This window comes from Mastigoproctus giganteus, chromosome 8 (assembly GCF_048544385.1).
Source record: "Mastigoproctus giganteus isolate SK-2022 chromosome 8, ASM4854438v1, whole genome shotgun sequence".
NCBI lineage: Eukaryota > Metazoa > Arthropoda > Arachnida > Uropygi > Thelyphonidae > Mastigoproctus > Mastigoproctus giganteus.
The window spans coordinates 89,224,465-89,245,558 of NC_143582.1; the positions used below are offsets into that span (position 1 = coordinate 89,224,465).

The 21,094-nt window shown below is 36.9% G+C and overlaps 1 protein-coding gene across 1 annotated transcript in view; it reads left to right on the forward strand.

Moving 5' to 3' along the window:
* LOC150081707 (protein strawberry notch homolog 1-like) overlaps positions 1–21,094 on the forward strand; it is a 438,163-nt gene that overhangs the window by 205,524 nt on the left and 211,545 nt on the right. Inside the window, exons 12-13 of the mRNA XM_090378817.1 lie at positions 10,103–10,285; positions 15,257–15,354. Coding sequence (XP_090234943.1) covers positions 10,103–10,285; positions 15,257–15,354 — 281 coding nt within the window. The remainder of the gene's footprint in view (positions 1–10,102; positions 10,286–15,256; positions 15,355–21,094) is intronic.

Genomic DNA, 21,094 nt, shown 5'->3' on the forward strand with positions numbered 1-21,094 from the left:
CTCTACACCAATAGTTAACAACATAATCAGCATTGTATTATATACAGTAAACCCCCGCTATTCGCGGTTTCACGTATTTGCGGTCACTGATTTAATATAAAATGAAACCTAAAAAAAATGTGAATTTTAAAGCGCCGTGAACATTTTCCGCCATAAAAAAACATGGGCGTGGCTAAAATTATCTTTCCAGGTCAAAACAGTGCTCGGCGGGTGGGGGGAGAGGGGTGACAAAATCGCGAGCATGGATGTTTCTCGCTAATCCTTGTTCAGTATGTGTTATGCGCTTGTCATGGAAGGTTTCGTCGTTTGCTTTTAATTTAGATGCTTATAAATTGAATAAATTTATAAATTGATATGCTTACAAAAGTGAAAAATCTACCGTTTTGCAGTGTGTTCGTGTAAACAGACTTTTTCGAGTGTGTTAACGGAAGAAAGTGACTTTATTTGGACAAGTTCTTTCTAACCCGTACAAAAATATGGCTACGAATAACAAGGGAAATGTGAAAAGATCAAAGAACTTGATGACATTATTGAATAAAATTAAGTTATTAGACAAAATTTCTAATGGTGAAAGCGTCTCCTCAGTGGCAAAACATAAAATCAATAAGTCAACGGTACGATCAATCAAAAAATCGGAAGTAAAAATCTGCCATAGTGTCCGTGAAAACGCGCTAATTGCTTCAAAAATTTGCTCTGTAACTCGTGATGTTAAATTAGAAAAAACGGGAAAAGCTTTAAATCTGTGGATAGAAGACCGAACTCAAAATAAAATTCCGTTCAGTTCACTCAACATTCGTGAAAAGGCAAAACTCCTTTATCAACACTTTAGCAAAACAGGTGATAGCACTGACGGGATAAGTTTTTTTAGTTAGCAAAGGTGCTGGTTTGAAAGATTTGTTTGAAATTTCTAATAAATATTACATTTAATATTAAATTGTTTTTTATTTTCATTTCGATGCCATATGCTTGCATTTCACTATGTACTGTCTATGTACATAGTCATATTATGAAGGTACATGTAATACATGTTATGTTGTTATGTTATTTGGTTTTTAGGAGCATTAGCAACTAAGGCCATATTGCTCTGTGGATATGCGGTGGTCACGGGCTCGAACCCCGCACTAATCAAGAAGCATGTGCTACGCATTGCTGCTCCTGCCCACCTGGCTACGGAGGTGCCATATAATACATACATAGACAAAATTTTAGACTAGTTTTTCTTATATATTTCATACTTTGGAACTGAACCCCTTTATTACTATGGGAGCTATAACTCAGTATTTGTGTTTTCAGTATTCGCGACATTTCTTGGGAACGTACCCCCGCGAATAGCGGGGGTTTACTGTATTTATATTTTATTACTAATTATGTTTACTTCCATGGTTCAGCCATGTATGCCTGCATGGGCTACTTTATTTTTATAAGTTAATTTGACCTTATGGCCTATTGCAAGCTGTATACTGTTGTGTTCATATACATGTTCAGCTTCTGTATAGTACTTATTGTGCTTTTACTATAATAACTAGATTACAGACTGATGTAATGTACAATCTGTTTTTTTGATGGCATTAATCTGATCTGGATAATAAATTTTATATATTTATATATTCATCCCTATTGTTGATATACATATATATATATAATTTTTGCTCTACAGTTTTGCCATACTATGAGCATTTGTATTAATTTTTCAATACGTAATTTCAGTAATATATATATGTATATACAGAGTGTCTCAAAAATATTGGTACAAACGTTTAGGGGAGGTAGGTAACATCTAAAGGAATGTGAATTGCATAGGAACCTATAACCGGAAATGTCACAGGAAAGTAGTAGCAGAGGCACAAGAAGCAGAAATGACACAAGACAGTAATTAGTGGCAAACATTTATTTGACATAATATTAACAATGGAGTAAGAGATGGATACATTTCATGATGTTACAACAGATGCTTGAAGGTTCCACCATGAGACGTGATGCATGCGTGACATCTACGCAGCATGGATTGGCGGACACGGTCGAACACACCTGGAGTTTCTTTGACAGTGGCAGCAGTGCAGACGAGTCTCACCACAAGATCCATTTTCCATCTCCACAGGCGATTCATTGAGGTTGTCTGTGACAACCCCAATGGTCCTTGAGGTTGTCAGAGACATTCTCTCAGATATGCCAGACAAGCTGTACTTGCTACCCGGGAGTCTAAAACGCTGATGGAACTGATATTCGGGTGACACTCAAGTCAAGTGGACCCAATTTCGGCGAACTCCGGACGGTCTGTGACAGCCAAATCCTCTGCTTGCACCTTCACGATGGGACTGTTAGTAATCCTGGGTATAACCCCCATGCACAAGTACATGGTGGGTGACCACCCAGGTGTGAACCAACGTAAGCAGGGGTCGAGGTGTGGCGCCCACACCACATGGAGGAACGCCGCCCCTCTATGTTACCAGGCAGTACTAGGTGGAAGATGACTCTCATCAACCGGTGAAATACCACCACTTTGCTTATTGGAGGCTTGAAGTGGTGGAACCCATGTTTAGTCTCTAGAGCTAAGTTCCGGTCAACCCTTCCCTATCTCTTTCATCATGCAGTATGATTGATGACTTTTGAGGTTATGATGAACGTCGTGGCGAGATCCAATATTCCTTACATTTCGAGGGTACAGCTCTAAAACGGTTTTCGCAGGCTGGCCGCTAGTTAGTACATCGGACCGGACCTATTGGTAACTCTCTAGGAGGCTTCCGGATCAGCTAGTGTATAATCTTGCTACCTCTACTCTGCCAGATAGTGACTGGAGGGAGTCCGAGTAGTGTGTTGCGGGGAGCATTGTCGAGGCCACGTTATGTCAAGGATCTGGGTATATTCTTACCACATGTACGCCATATCCAAAAATTTCATTACTTCATACAGCATGTCCCACCCACTTTTTCTTACTATTGAATACACCATGAATTGTCAAACTAATAGAGCAAGCTTATCTGCGAGAAGATCTAAACCTCCCAAGGACTTTGGCGCCTCCGTAGCCAGGTGGGAAGGAGCAGCAGTGCGTAGCACATGCTTCTTGATTAGACCGGGGTTCGAGCCCGTCACCACTAAATACGGAGGATGCGGAAAGGTCAGGGAATGACCATCGCAGAGCAATATGGCCTTAATTGCTAATGCTCCTAAAAACCAAATAACAAATCCCAAGGACTTCCTAATTCATTTCACAAATATACGTGGTCTCAATTCTAATCTCAACGATGTCCATTTCCACTTGCAGTCTGCCAAACCTCATGTACTTTTTCTGACAGAATCTCAGTTATCGGTTGATTCAACTACTGCTCATCTCAGATGCCCAAATTATTCGCTGTATGATTCCTTTCGCCTCAAAGGTGGTACTTGTGCATATGTCCGTTCTGATATTCCCTGTCAGAGACTTGGCAATTTGGAATCTCCTCTCTTTGATCTTCTCTGGCTTAAAATCTCTCTACCTCATTGTGTCAAATTCATCTGTTGTCTCTACCGTTCTCCCAACTCGACTAATCACTTGGAGCTCTTTGACTTCCTCTCGTTGCAACTTGACTTTCTCCAGTCCAACTCTCCTAACAGTGAGGTAATTTTCCTTGGTGATTTTAATGTTCACAACCCCAGCTGGCTTCCGTTTTCTAGTCACACCGACCCAGCAGGTCGAGATGCTGAGGCTTTTGCAAATACTAATGACCTAGCACAGATTGTTCATTTACCTACATGAATACCAGACAATCCTAATCATACAGCCAATACGCTTGATCTTTTTCTCACAAACAACCCTTCTAAGTACACGGTAGAAGTGAGAGGTCCTTTAGGCACTTCAGATCACAACTTGGTGATTGTCTCTTCTCCAATGGAACCCTTATCTCATGGCTATTCCCAACCTCGTGTTGTTTGGCATTACAAGAATGCAAAATGGGATGACCTGCGAGACTTCTTTTCTTCTTTACCTTGGTCGGATTACTGTTTCAAATGTTCTGATGTCAACGTTTGCTCAGATCGTGTCAGTGAAATTATTCTTGCAGGAATGGAATCCTTTATCCCACACTCCACTTTAAAATCTCGTACTTTATCTAAACCTTGGTTTTCCAATAAATGAGCTAAGGCTGTCCAAGAGAAGAATGTTGCATATTGTAATTGGCTTGTTTCTAATTCTTCAGTTTCATTTTCTGCCTACACCAAAGCTCGCAACATTTGTAAAGCAGTTATTAATCAGTCCAAACTAGAGTTTGAACAGGCTAAGAGTAGAAAACTTGCTTCTTGCCCTAATGGTAGCCGAGCATTCTGGTCTCTTGCCAAAGCTATTGGCCGCAACGTTTGCCCATCTCTGCTCCCACCTCTGTCCAAACCAGATGGTTCTGTTGTCACTTCAGCCAAGGATAAAGCTGACCTGCTAACATCCCATTTTTCTTCCAGCTCATGTATTAATGATCTTGGTAAAACACCTCCCACCATTCCCAACACACTCCATTCAATGCCTCCTGTGGTCTTCTGTCAAAAGGATATCAGAAGGATTTTGATGAATCTCGATGCTGAGAAAGCTCCAGGTCCCGATGGTATTTCTCCACTTGTTCTCAAAACCTGTGCTCCTGAACTTACTCCTATTCTTTGCCGCCTTTTTTCACTTTCTTATTCTAAAGGTGTTTTTCCTTCTGCTTGGAAATTTGTTCATATCCAGCCAGTTCCTAAAAAGGGTGACAAATCCCTCCCATCCAATTATCGTCCCATTGCAATTACTTCTACTCTTTCTAAAGTAATGGAGAAATCAATTAACCACCAACTCTTAAACTACCTAGAAACCTTCCGTCTGATCAACGATCACCAGTATGGATTCCGTCAGTGTCGATGCACTGGTGATATTCTGGCTTATGTTACCCATTTATGGACTAATTCAAAGGAAAGGTTCGGTGAAACACAAGTAGTTGCTCTTGACATCTCAAAGGCTTTTGATCATGTTTGGCATAAAGGTCTTCTAAACAAGCTTCCATCTTATGGTTTGCCAACTGTTTTTAGTAATTGGTTATCCGGTTTTCTCTCTGATCGCTCACTGAGGGTGATGGTTGATGGCTTTCTGTCTTCTAACTTCTCCACTAATGCCGGTGTCCCCCAAGGTTCAGTTCTTTCCCCCACTCTTTTCCTCTTGTATATCAATGACCTTCTTCCATTGACTGGAAATCCTATCCATAGTTTTGCCGATGATAGCACATTGCATTCAACTTTCCATTTTGAGAAACCTTGTCTTGCTCAATCAGCTTCAACTTCTCGAAAATCGGCTACCAATTCCTTAAATGCTGATCTTCAGGTAATTCTCCAGTGGGGCAAAGACAACTTAGTTGATTTCAACCCTTGTAAAACTCAGTCTTGTCTTATATCTCGCAAAAAGGATTCTTCTGCTCTATGCTTATCTTTAGTGACACTCCAATTTCTAGGCAAAAGGATATATCTCTTTTGGGGATTACCCTGACTTCTAATCTCTCTTGGCAAAGCACATTACAAATATTGCTTCCTCTGCATCTAAAAAACTTGGTTTTCTCTTTCACTCTCGGCGTTACTTTTCTTCCAAACAGCTGCTCACTCTGTATAAATCGCAAATCCGCCCTGCCATGGAATATTGTTCCCACATCTGGGGTGGTGCCCCCAAAACCTCTCTCAGGCTTCTTGATTCCATTCAGAAGAGGGCAGTTAGGTTAATTAATGATTCATCTCTAACAGAGTCTCTCCACTCGCTGTCTCATAGACGCACTGTTTCTGCTGCATGCTCTTCTACAGATACTTCCATGGGCACTGTTCTTCTGAATTAGCTTCTATAATTCCCACTCTCTTTCAAAACAGTCCGAACACGTGCCACCAACATCCATTTACTGTCCAACTTCAAACCCACAGAACCAACTTTTCATCTTCCTCATTTATTCATTCAACTGCCATTTTCTGGAACAACCTTCCTTCATACTTATTTCCTGAAAATTACAATCTGCAGAAGTTCAAGTCCAATGTCAACAAATATCTTCTTTTGTCTTCTCAATCTCCAACCCAAGCACGGTACTAAGTACTATAGGTTCTAATACCTCTCGTGTTTGGGGTTCACATAAAAAAAAAAAAAAAAAAATACACGATAAATTTGAGGCCCCATCCACAGAAAGAAATCAAGGCCCGATAAATGAGGTGAGTGTGGGGGCCAGGCAACGGGTCCATCACGGCCAATCCATTGATGCCCAAAACGCCTGTTCAAAAGGTCACAAACACATCTTCCATGATGGGCAGGTGCCCCGTCATGTTGAAACCAAATGTTGCGTCTCACATTTGCTGGAACATCGTCAAGTAACCCTGATAGAACTTGTTCAAGAAAGATCCGATATTTAGCGGAGTTCATGCGGGATAGTAACATGTATGGGCCAACTAAGCAGTCACCGACCATACCTGCCCACACGTTTATTGCGAAGCAATGTTTTGCCGCATGGGGGGGTGCTCACCGTGTGGGCCCTCTGCTAATCCATACACTAGGTGCATGTCTGCCAGCTCAGAGTTCGTATATTGATGCATGCCCTTCGTGCGGCGACTACTGCTTGAATGAGTAAACCAAAAATTTTCCCTCTCGCGAACTGATGAACAGCGCCGTGTACCAACTTACGGTAACGTTTCCGGTTATGGGTTCCTATGCAATTCACATTCCTTTAGATGTTACCTACCTCCCCTAAGCGTTTGTACCAATATTTTTGAGACGTCCTGTATAATATGTCCGGGGCCTCTTTCATCTGTAATCTGGCCCTGTTTAACACTATATGTTATACTGAAACAGTGAAATTGGGCGGATCCTGAAGAAATTCTGTTTTACGTATATCAGCCAGTTATCTATAAATATAAGATTATTATAAAATTATACTACAGGATAAGATTAGTACAGTCAGTCCTCGTATAACACGTGTTTACACTACATGAATTCGATCATACACGATTTATAAAAAGGGGAACGATATCTTATATAACATGAACCGAATTCGCTTATACACGATTCGCCTTTGTGTTTACAAGAAATGGTAGTCGAATGCAGAATCACCCCAACTGAATGCAACACGATAGGAATGAAGAGAAGATTATGAAAATGTATTTGTTTTTTTATTTCAGTGAAGGGGAAACACATTTCACCATAATAACGTAAAAACCAACACAATTCCAGCTATCGGTATAATCGCAAATGCAATTAGATCGAGTTTACTACCAGTTTATAACAGAGTCCACTAGCAGAAACGCAACTGGAAAGTGTTTTAATTGTTTTATGGTAGTAACCCCCAGAAATGTGATTTAGTAAAATGTGAGGTGTTAATAGTGTATCTCTGCCTTTACAGTGTTGTTTATTCAGTTGCTACACGCGCACAGCTTTGTTTATGTATATCAAGCGTGCCTTCTCGTTTTGTAATTGTGCTTTATTCCCTAAAAATGAGTAAAATACTTAAAAGGTGTGAAAAAGCGTCCTGGGCACTGCGGATTCAGAGAGAAAAAGAAAAACAATATCGATAAACAGAGGCGGACTGGGTGAAAAATTCTTACCTGGGAAAATTTATAGTGGCCTCATACTAGCGTTTATGGCCAAAATCACACCGGCCTCTGGCCCACCGGGGTTTTGCTGGTAAGGCTTATGGCCAGTCTGCCTCTGTCGATAGAGAAAAAATATGAAGTGAAACGCTTTAGGCGAAATGAAAGACCATGTGATATTGCACGTTCTACAGACCTAAATGAGGCAACACCGAGAATTACAAAGAATGCAGAGAAAATAAAAACAATTTTCATACCAGGAACAACTCAAAGTGTAATTAAAATCCATTAGATTAAGACACAAAGAATGGAAGAGATGGAACAGCTGTCATCTGTTTGGTTAGAAAATCAAACAAAATACAAGTTTGCTTACGATAGAAGCAAAAGCATTAGCAATATTTTATTACGTAATAGTCGTAATAAAATATGTAAGTATTTTATTACGATTATTTATGTTTGGTAATGTTTTGGTTACAAATGTGTGTTCAATCGTGGGTGGCCGGCACCTAACCCTATCTTTCCCATAGGGCCTGTTGTTTATATTGCACAATTTTGCATTGCACGAGGGTTTCTAGGAACACAACTGTCGTGCTATACGAGGACTGACTGTATTAGGATATTTTGTAAATCATAATAAGATTGTTATTAGAATATATTAAGTAAAAGGTTGTTATTAGAATATATTATTAAGTATAAAATTATTATACATTTGTATACATGCAACTTCTTACTGGTACCTATATCTACAATATCCAGGGCCATTACTAGCATGGATGGGGAATGTGCTCCCATATAACCCGAGCACTGCACTGCACTGACTTTATATTTTTCATTCGTATACTGTAAACTTTCCTCCAACTAATTTTTTCCACACCCTGGACTATTAGTTTATACGAGGGCAGGAATGTCTATTTCTATCCTATTTTCTTACCTAACTCTGCCTCCTGTTAGCTAAACTACTGTCTTTACAGCCACTCACAAGATAGGCGAGTAGATATACCCTATTACAGAAACCATGTATACAGAAAAATCTCATAAATAATATGTATATATATTGGGGGAAAAAAAAAAGACTGCAACCAGCATGTACATATGAATAGCATTATTTCACAAGAGCTTGACATGTGGTAGTAGTATACATTAACCCCAGGGGCTTACATCTGGTGAGTATGGGCTTGGCACACCCAGGGTCCTGAGCTGGATATCATCATTCTTCTCTTTCTTGGTGATTCCCTTCTACTTCTCTCTCTCTTAGGGTAATGAGGAATTTTTTTTTTTTTTTTTTTTGCTGGTGCAGCATAAGCCTCAGCTTCCTTGCACCATATAGCTAATAATAATAATGTCACCATACTTTTGTGTCATCACCCATTAAGGTTTATGTGGTTTAGGTGTATACACAGTATCTTTTGAGCTGTGTGTTTTTAAATAATTCTGATATCCTGTATATTTTATATATATATATATATATATATATATATAAAACAAAAAAAAAAAAAAAACCACTTCCACTTCGATTTTTAATGTGTTGTCCTTTCTACGAGAGTGAACAGCACCATTCTTCATCTATTGAGCTATTGAGTCTTCAGCTATTGAGATCTGTACTGTTCCACTCATCTAGTCACATGCTGCAGCAGTAGTACTAAGGACTCATTTGGGAAGACAAAGTTCACACATAGAAAATCCAAGTTGTATTACTGACTCCCTGGAGATCCATAACAGCCTACTGCCAACTGCTATTCAGTCTAATGTGGCGGCCTCTTTTTTTCAAGTGTTCATTTGTGAAGAATCCTTTGTATTGTTGTTAGCTCTCTTTTTCAGTCTTCTCACATTCTTCCTTAGCATGTCTAAATCCCTGAGTAACTTTATTGCAGATTCATTTATATTTATCATAGCATTGAGATTCTCCTAGTAATTTTAGGTTATTTCCAAGCTCGTAATCAGTAACAGAAAGGAGAAACCTAGTAATTTTAGGTTATTTCTCCTTTCTGTTACTGATTACGTTATTTCCAAGCTCGTAATCAGTAACAGAAAGGAGAAACCTAGTAATTTTAGGTTATTTCTCCTTTCTGTTACTGATTACGTGAATTTCTTTTCCATTCATTTTGTATTGTAACATTAAAAGCTATTGCTTTTAATGATATTTAAAAAAGTGTTTTACAGTTAACAGTCCTTGACTGTTCCTTTGCTTCTGTTATAGCTTGCAAAATAAGATGTCTTTTTAAGTGTGATCTTATTTCTTTCTTCTTTTTGCATGTGCAATCTTTTCAGAAAGTTGTTCTACTACTTATATAATAATATTTTATATAATAATTAGCACTAAGTATTTCTATTCATGGTATCTTTATTGGGAACCAGGAATTAAAAAAAAAAAAAAAAAACTTAACAAAAAAAAATTAAGGGGCATAATATTTATTCATTCATTTTATTATGATACACTGAAATTATTCTGGATCCTACATCTGATAGAAATAGCTATTTTATTGCCATATCATATTTTGCTTTTTGACATTAACTGAACTTCAACATTCACATATATCAGTAATATTTTAATTTGTTGTAGTGGGTAGAAGCACGTGCCAAATTTCAAGAAGCAGCAGAATTGATGGAAGGAGATCCTCGAACCAAAAAAACTATGTGGGGCCAGTTTTGGGCAGCTCATCAACGTTTCTTCAAGTATCTTTGTATAGCTTCAAAGGTAAAGCATGCAGTTGCCCTTACCAGAGAATCAATAAAAGATGGAAAGGTAATAAATTAATCAGTTTTGCAACTTTTTTTGACATGGATATTATATCATGTGCTATTAGGGCAGCAATATATATATATATAATATGAACTGCTTACAGGATGAAAAAAATTAACCTAATTAATTAATTCATATATAATATAAGCATCAGCATATTATTACTCTAACAGCATCAAAGATTGTAAGAGTTCTTTATGGCCTCTTCAGTCCTGGCTATAGTTAGGTGACTTCTGATGGAGGTAGTAGGGTTTCTCTTTGAGCTATTCTAATTTTTTCAGCCTAATAAATAATTCTAATATATCCTGCCATATATGGCAAGAAATATAGTATGTGTTTTAAGACACCTATAATTGTGTTTAAGATGCACTATTAATTTATCAGATTATTTAGGAAAAAAATTTTTGAGGAGCTTATTTATTTCATTGCCCATATCACATTACTTCCAATACTTTTTAAACAAAAGTATTTTATTACACATATGACTTTTTATAATACCTTACATACTAAGGTGAACCCAAAATATTTTAATCATCTCAAAATTCATATACAAAAATATTCTAATTCATCATTAAAGAACAATTAGAAGATGAGGCAATAAAAGAAAAAAGCAAATTTTTATTCATCTTAAAGCTGGAAATCCATCACTTCTGTTATCCTCACCATAATGATCATCATCACACTCATCCTCATGGTTAATGTTGCTATCTGATACTGAATTGTCATTCTTATCAAATAGAATATCACCTTTCTGAGCTGACCACATTTGACCATATTACTGGTGCCACATTTCTTAAATGACTTCACAACTGTCTTGGTCTTTACTGCATCCCAAGAATTTTTTTATCCATTGGCACACCTGAGAAATTGTTGGTTTCTTCTTACAACCAGTAGGTGTTAAGTTGTGGTGTAGTGCCTTTGTCCATTTAGTCCATTCTTCTTCCATGAAAGCTTTAAAAGGCTTGTTAATAGAAACCAGTGTGTGTGCAGTTGACCATTAAATCCACCTGAAATGGCAGAAAGTTGTTTTAAACTTTACCACCCTCTCTTTATGGCCTCTGTTTTATGTGCACAAACAACTCTGTTTTATGTGCACAAAGTAGTGTCCCATACCAGTAGGGCTGGTTTCTTGAGGGGTACACCAGGATGCTGTGACCACACTTTTTCCAACCAAAATTTGACTCTATCCATCCACCACTTAGGGTGAACATGGACAAAATACCTGGTGGAATTTTTTTTAACTTTGGTAAAATTTTTCTTTTTAATATGAGGAGAAGTGGAAGTTTTGTTCCATCAGCACAAGCAGCTAAAAAAAAAACAGCACCACAATATGCCTTTTCTTGTAGTAGTAGTAGTGGAGGCATGTGATGCAAAAAAGCAAGCGTATGAGCTTATGTAGCATAAGCCAAAAAAAATTTCACGCAACCATTCCCTCTAAAAATGTCAAATTCCTCCTTAAATTTATTTAAGCTATCAATTTCCACAACGGCAGATGGAAGTTTGTTCTGACAATTAACCACCCGCTGGCTAAAGGCAAATTTCTGCACATCTATTCTACAACTGTTTCCTCAATTTGAATTTATGCCCACTCAGGTTTGTAACTGAGCAAGTGGAAGAATCCCATCAGAATTCAGTTTGCTCAACCCATTCAAAGCCTTATACACCTCAATCAGATCACCTCGCAGAATATGAAAAATCTTTGGCAAAGGATGCAAAGACTTCATTACTTATATAAACTCTGAAAGGAAGGGGGATGAATCGGATTGGCCCACTTGATATCAGTGGTTTGACTGTAGATAATCATTCTCAGATAGCTGTTGAACTAAATGAGTATTTTGCTTCTACATTCACACATGAGGAGTTATTCAAGGAGGAGAGGCCCAGATGTTTATCAAACCCTAACAGGGAGTTAAATGATTTTGTAATAACTGAAACAAAGTGGGAGAGAAATTGTTGTAGTTAAACATAAGAAAGGCACCTTGGGTAGATAGGATCTATTCAGTTATATTAAAGGACGTGGCAAAGGAAGTAAGCAAACACTTAGCCATAATTAATTGAGAGCATCCTTGGACTCAGGGGAAGTCCCCATGGACTGGAGATGTGCAAATGTATTTTAATGGAAATATTAGAATTCCAGTTAAAATAAAAATAGTGTCATGCAAAGCAGTAGACAGCTAAATTGTAAGTTAATAATAAAGTTTAGATTTTTAAATTTAAAGTAATACCATATAATAATGCAAAAATGAGGATAAAAGCATTTAGTTATAGCATAAAGGCTAATGGCAAATGTACCTAAGTGCTCAAAGCAGCAACAAAGGATACAAAAGTATATAAGCAAAGTTGTAATAATTAAGCAAGAGAAGGAGCTGACAGATGGAAATGCAAAGAGCACAAGGTGCCAAATTAGTAGGAAAAGGATAGAAACAAAGTGAAATATTAAGGGTGGATGATGGGGAAAGAAGGCAAAAAAAACCTAAATGATACATTGAATTATAAGAAATTAAAAGCTGAATTAGAAAGTCAATTAGATAGCATGAATCTGCAAAGAAAAAGTAAAAATAAATGATTAATATTAATGATTACAATAAAATAGCATGCACCAAATAAGGGGGTGGAAGGAAATCTAATGATGTGAGAAAGTAAAGACCAATAAAATAATCAAGTTTTTTGATGCATGCTATAAATAATTTATACATAAATAGGTAATTCTTCAGGCAATTACACCTGATTATGCATTAATAAACTGCATTTCTATGCCTATATATAGCTATGGAAGAAAAAATATTAAAAATGATACTCAGGTATAATGAAAATAATATGCAAAAAGAAAGCATTAAAATTTTTTTATATAATAAGGAGGGTAAAAGCAGCAAATTCTTCCATAAAGATAGGAAGAGTAGTCCCAATGTAGTTTTCATGACAAAATTAAGGTAAAATTAAATATGCAGTATAATAAAATTAAAATAATAATAATAAGTGGATTTTAAGAGATATTAAAAATGAATATGGGAATCTGAAAGTTGGTAAATTAGAACAGGCTTTGTATATGATATAACTAATGAGTTGAAGTAAAGATGAAGTAAGAAAATGGTTTAAAAAAATGGATAAGTACAGATGAACAGAAGTAAGTAAAGACAAATGGTATTGGAAAAGGAAAATAAAGTGCAGTAAAGGTGTACTTTAAACTTAAAAATCTAAACTATATATATACAGTCATTCCTCGTATAACATGTGTTTACATTACACGAATTCGATCATACACGATTTATAAATAGGGGAACGATATTGTATGTAACACGAACCGAATTCGCTTATGCACGATTCGCCTTTGTGTTTACAAGAAATGGCAGTTGGATGCGGAATCACCCCAACTGAATGCAACACGATAGGAATGAAGAGAAGATTCTGAAAATGTATTTATGTTTTTTATATCAGTGAAGGGGAAACACATCACCATAATAACGTAAAATTCCAGCTATCGGTATTATCACAAATGCAATTAGATCGAGTTTATAACAGATTCCACTAGCAGGAAAGCAACTGGAAATTGTTTTTATTGTTTTATGGTAGTAACCCCAGAAACGTGCTTTAGAAAAATGTGAGCTAGTGAGGTGTTCATAGTGTCTCTGCGTTTACAGTGTTGTTTGCTGCATGCGTGCAGCTTTGTTTGTGTATCAAGCATGCCTCCTCATTTTGTAATTGTGCTTTATTCCCTAAAAATGAGTAAAATACTTAAAAGGTGTGAAAAGGAAGTGTCCTGGTGAAGACACTACAGATTCAGAGAGAAAAAGAAAAGCAATATCGATAAACAGAGGCGGACTAGGTCAAAAATTCTTAACCGGGAAAATTTGTAGTGGCCTTATACTAGCATTCACAGAGAAGTAAGATATGTTACTACTCTGTTCTAGCGTTTATGGCCAAAATCACACTGGCCTCCGACCCACCGTGGTTTCCCTGGTGATGCTTATGGCCAGTCCGCCTCTGTCGATAGAGAAAATAATATGAAATTGTGAAACACTTTGAGCAAAATTAAAGACCATGTGATATTGCACGTGCTACAGGCCAAAATGAGGCAATGCTGAGAATTACAAAGAATGCAGATAAAATAAAATCTTTCATAGCAGGAACTACTCAAAGTGTAATTAAAATCCATTAGATTAAGACAAAGAATTGGAAGAGATGGAATGGCTGTCATCTGTTTGGATAGAAAATCAAACAAAAACAAGTTTGCTTATGATAGAAGCAAAAGCATTAGCAATATTTTATTACGATTATTTATTTTGTTTGGTAATGTTTTGGTTACAAATGTGTGTTCAATCTTATGTGGTCGGCACCTAACCCTGTTTTCCCATAGGGCCTGTTGTTTATATTGAACGATTTTGCATTGCACAAGAGTTTCTAGGAACACAACTATCGTGCTATATGAGGACTGACTGTATATATTTCCTTGCACTCCTTGCATCATGCACACAAAGACATCCCCCATGGCAGTATCATGTCCCGTACCCGATTGCAACTATTGTGCTATATGAGGACTGACTGACTGTATATATAAAATGTGTGTGTAAATGAAGTTAAAAAAAAGAAAGAAATGCAGTCTTGGAACTTTTGGGATGTACCTTGCATATAATATAATATTACTGATTTTTCTGTTGTACAAATGAGAACATTAGTATTAAGAGTTTAATACATGAATAAATGTAATATCAGTAATATGCAAAATTATTGATATATGGTTATAGTGCTTTGGTTAGAAAAGAAAACCTTTATGTACTATTTGTGAAAAGAACTTTTTTTATGCTGATTGAAGTGAATCAACAACCAGTACAGATTAGTTTTAAAACTTTTGTTTTCTTTGATAATGTAAAACAGTTCCCAAGTGAGAAAAAAACCTTTATATAATGAGTTACATGAAGTATTGTTGAAACCGGAAGATTTTGAATGAATGTAATAATTTTTTCTTAAATTTTTCAGTGTGTGGTTATCGGTTTGCAGTCAACAGGTGAAGCACGTACATTAGAGCAGATAGAAGACTCTGGAGGGGAATTAACAGATTTTGTTTCAACTGCAAAGTAAGTCTTCCTGATGAGATCTTCCTCCATATTTCAGTTTTTTTTCTTCATTATAGCAACTTTTTCAAATTGAGCTAAAGTCATTTGTATGCTGAAGTGTACCACTAATAATAAAGAAGGAAAAATCTGTAAAAAAAAAAAAAAAAAAACCAACACTGAATGAAAAGATATCTGAGTAGAAAAATTAAATTTTAATGCATTTTTAATCCACACTGACTTTAATAATCAAGCAACCTTTAGGAGAAAACTTTCTGTATGGGGAGACTGAAACCTTGTTGCCCTCCTTTAGGGCTACATCAAGTTTTCTGCATGAACTAGGATACCTTGTTCTGGCTCTCAGTTGATGTTTTAGAAATCCCAATGGTATTTACTTTGGTCAGATTATTCTCCTTATTCTGCCATTGTACTATGTTAACACTGAGTATTGTCATATTGATACAAATATGGCTTCCTTGCCAAAAAAATCCCCGCAATGTAGGTAAGGCAGAATTGTTCAAAGTATCACAATAGACAGTTGCATTCATTATCTTATTGATTACAACCCGTGGACCAAATCCAAACCACATAAAAGAGGCCCATGCCACCATACTAACACCACCGAACTTAATTTTCATTGCAATACACTCTGGGTGAAATTGTTCTTTTGGCATTTTCCATCATTTTGGTATGTCCTTCACTTCAGCATTGTGCCCTGCGACTGCTGTAATGTCCAAGCCTTTAATTTTCTGCCCCAGGATAGGAAATGACATGTACTGTAGAGGGGAAACCTTTTCATTATGAGCAGTTGTATAACTATGATAATCTATTCTGTGAAGTGTTTTTCTGATCAGACATTTATCCCACTTCTTTCAACTGTCTTTAGGGTCAGCTTAAGATTACCTTGGCAATTTCTTCTCGCTGTCCATTTGAGCTCTCACATGCTCGGGTGTCATTGACTCCATGCAGGCCAGCTCTAACAATAAAAAAAATAAAAAAAAATTGAAATATGATGTTCCAAAATTATTTATTTTTGTGTTTACATGAACTAATATATAAAACAGCATGACAGAACATTTTAAAAGCACTAATGCAATATTTCTAACTGGAAGAAAATATTCATAAAAATTTCCAGGTAATCAAAACTATTTTTTTTTCCTTTAGAACACTTACTTTGAATTTCTTTTGTGGGTGGGTAGAGATGTAACATCCCAAATATATGCAGAACTCTCTTCCTCCTAAATACATGTTTGAAAATTTTAATTCTATATATCTATTCTTCAGACATCTCTATTCTTCAGTATTTCTTTGTCAGTTTTTTTTTTTTTTTAAGTCCTATGTTGATAATAATAATTCCAAAAAACTCGTTAAGTTTATTCAGCAAAACTGAAACCTAGTTACACCACAGTCAGAAACTATCTTATTTGCAAGAGTTTTATTTTTTTCAACCAGAAAAGCCTTTACAAGACATTGATGGTATGTCTAAATACTTCACTCTTACACAGAGTACAAGTTATTCTGTAAACTTCTACACTGAAAAAACCAGTGCTCCCTGTCATTAACAATCGAATATCAACAAACATTGATTTAATTTTTCAGATTGTTTATATAAATGGGTGTCATTACAGTGGGACAAACAAATTTTATAATTGGAAATTCTGACAGATGTGCTATTTTCCACATCAGACTTCAGGAGGGGAAAACAACGCTGCCTGCCATTTTAAAATCAAATATAAACATTGACTTAGTTTTTCAGATTGTTTATATGAAGTATAAATGGATGGCATTACACTAGTTTGTCCAGCATGCTGAGAAAACAAATTTCCTAATTGGAAATGCCAACATTTGTGACACCATAACATAAGGCTGAAAGAGGACTGAATGGGGGTGGGGAGACACTGCTGGCTGCAGTTACCAATTGAATATAAATATCAATAAACACCAGTTTAGCTTTTCAGATTGTTTATGTGAATTGCACCGTACAGCAGGAAAACAAATTTCATAATTGGAAATAATAATATGTGTGCTGGTCATGACATTGAACTGCAAAGGGTTAATGGTGGTCACCTGGGTTTGTAGTAGACAACCATCACTCCACGAAGCCAGGTGGATCACCCTCCTTCTGCTATCTGGTGAATGGACATGCTATTATTTTTATATATTTATTATTAATTTTTTGGTAAGCATTTTTGTGAATTGATGATTAATATGTTAATTTAGTTGGTATGAGAAAATCAGTCGGTTTCTTACACATAATAACAAAGATCTCTTAGTTTTGTTTTTGTTGCCATTATAACTGGTCATGGAGCTCCCTGTGCCAATGAGCCATATGTAAGAATAGTGAGAAGTTATTTGTTATGGATAATTGTACATGTCTGTCTGAGAGTAAGAATGCATGCATCCATGTCTTGGGGATATTATTTGCCATTCAATACTTTCATTGTATACTGAAAAAGGGTAACATTTCTCTCTTTCAGCACTGTTGCTTACTTAATAAATTACCATGAAATTCCCTTGCCAGTTATAGTTACTTGACTGATTGTATAATGCTTTGCATGAACTGATTTGACATCACTTTATAACAGCTGAGAATAAATAAAAGAAAGTGCTCAATGTCAGTACAGTTGGAGAAAAATTTGATTAACATTATGAAATTTTACCTTAATTATGTTGAATTAAACTTTTTTTTTTTTTTTTTTTTTTGTAAGTGCATACATATAAATCCCCATCATTGAAATCCAGCACCCTCAGGACCTAACCATTGTTAGAATTTTCTGGATTTTGGGTAGTCATATCATAATCATAAAAAAAAAAAAAAAAAACATGAAAAATGTTGCATTTTGCAGAAACTTATTGATCTTAGCACTGTGTATGTGATTTTTTTTTTTTTTTTGTTTGTTTGTTTTTTTAAAAAAAAAATGAAGGATAAAAAGGTGAAGTACAGTAAACATACAATTTGGTAAAATAATTATTAGCATTAGCATTAATAGACGCATATGATGCAAGAAAGCAAGCTTATTCAGCATCAGCCAAAGGGGAAAAAAAAAAAACACAACCACTACTCCCATTTCACCCCTCCGTTCGTTCGAAATACCTGTCCAGCTGAGCTTTAAATTTGTTTAGGCTATCAACTTCAACAACAGGTGATGGAAGTCTATTCCACAAACCAAATGCCCGCTGGCTAAAGGCAAATTTCCGCATATCTATCCGACATCCGTCCTTCCTCAATTTCAATTTATGCCCTCTCAGGTGATTATTCTGAGCAAGAGGAAGAATCCCATCGGCATTGAGCATGCTCAAGCCATTCAAAGCCTTATACACCTCTATCAGATCACCTCGCCGATGCCTAGTCTCAAGACGCTGTAATTTGCAAAACTTAAGCCTTTCTTCATAAAAGCAACCCTTTGTTCCATTCACTAATCTTGTTGCCCTTCTCTGTACTTGTTCCAGCAGCTCTACATCCTTCTTGAAATGAGGCCTCCAGACCTGTATACAGTACTCAAGGTGTGGCCTGACCAATACCTTAAACAAGGGAATAATCACATCCCTATCCCTGCTAGAAAAATTCCTGTATATCACTGACAAGACACCATGAGCTACTCTTGCAGCTCGTCTGCACTGCTCAGAGAACTTCATATCTGCCTGCACGATTACCCCCAGGTCCTTTTCATTCTCTACCACTGTCAGCGTAGTACCACAGAGTTGATACGTTGACTGGGGTTACTGTTTCCCATATGTAGTACTTTACATTTGTCAATGTTAAACTTCATTTGCCACCTCTCAGCCCATCTGCTCAGCCTTTCCAGATTCTGTTGCAGTAGCATAGCATCAGTAGTGTCCTTAACAACCCTGCCAACATTTGTATCGTCTGCAAACTTGGACATTAAGCTTGATATACCATCATCAATATCATTTATAAATACAGAAAACAACAATGGACCCAACACTGAACCCTGAGGAACTCCACTAATAACATTAGTCCGCGTTGAGCAGTGTCCATTGATTACCACTCTGTCTTCTGCCACTCAACCATCCCTTTATCCATAGCAGCAATTTGCCTCCAATGCCACACTGCTCCAATTTGTGCAGCAGTCTCCCATGCGCAACAGTATCAAAAGCCTTTCTAAGATCCAAATATATAATATCAAAGTTATTTCCTGCATCCTGTTCTTTTGTGACTACATCGTAGTATCCAATCAAATTGGTCAGACAAGACCTGCCCTTAACAAAACCATGCTGTGTCTGAGCTATAACTGAAGTCTTGTCTAGATGATCCTGCAGTGCTTCTTTAACCAGTGCCCCCATTAATTTTCCTGGAACCGAAGTTAAACTAACAGGTCTATAATTACTTGTGTCAGCCTTTGATCCTCCTTTGTGAATTGGGGTTACATTTGCACATCTCCAGTCTATGGGTACCTCCCCTGAGTCCAAAGAAGCTCTCATAATTATGGCTAGGGGTTTGCTTACTTTCTTTGCTGCCTTTTTTAATATAACTGGATAGATCCCATCCACCGCGGGTGCCTTTTTGATGTTTATCCTCAACAATTTCTCCTCCACTTAGTTAATAGAAAATCATCTAGCTCACTGCCAATGTTTACTTCACCTACGACATTCCCCTTCCTCAATAACTCCTCATGTGTGAATGTAGATGCAGAATACTTGTTTAGATTGTTAGCCACCTGAGCAGGATCCTCAACTGTTGAACCATCAACATCCAGTGGACCAATCTGATTCATCCCTTTCCTTCTTAAGTTTAAATAGGTAAAGAACTCTTTTTGTTTTTCTTTGCATCCTTTGCCAAGGATTTCTCATAATCTGCCTTTGCCTGCCTAATCTCCTTTGTGACTTGGTTACAGACCAACTTATATCTATCATAGGCTTCTATGTCACCCATTAATTTGTATATATCCCATGCATTTTTCTTCTCTGCCATATGTCTCATTAGTTCATCTAACCTTGAACAATATTTCTTGGTTGGTATGTAAAGCCTGGTAGCTTCCAAGATTAGTTCCTTGAATGCTTCCCATTTTGAATTTGCTGTTGGTAACATCATCAGTTGGTCCCACTGTATAGAATTTAAATACTGTCTCAGACCATCATAGTCGCCTTTACTAAAGCAAAAACCCTTCCCTTTACCTCTGATGGTAGTTACCTCCTTGAGTAAATCCCACTTCAGCACACTGATCACTGCCACCTAGTGGTTCCTTTATCTGCAGATTCTTAATGCATGAAGAATCACTACTGATAATCAGATCAAGAGTATTACTCGCTCTAGTTGCCTCCCGAACATGCTGGTGTAGAAAACAATCATCCAATAAATCCACAAAAGCCTTGCTAGTGTGCGAGTGACCAACCCACAAATTCCAGACAATATCTGGGAAATTAAAATCCCCTATTATAAGACTCTCTGATTTACTGGCCCATTCTATTTCCCTGTACAGTATTTTATTATACCCATCAGAGTCATTAGGCCTATAGCACACTCCTACTCTCAATTTTGATTTACCTATGCTTATGTCACACCAAACTGACTCGACACTGCCCTGTCCATCGATGTCGACTGGCTTCACTTCCTTGGATTTTATGTGTTTCTTAACTAATAGCAAAACCCCTCCTCCCTTCCTATCCTGCCTATCCTTTCTGTAGACGTTGTACTCCCCAAATTCCAGTTCTGCATTCCTTATATCTGTGTGACACCACGTCTCTGATATCCCAACAATATCTGCCTTTGGTGTTTTGAGCAATACCTCAAATTCATCAAATT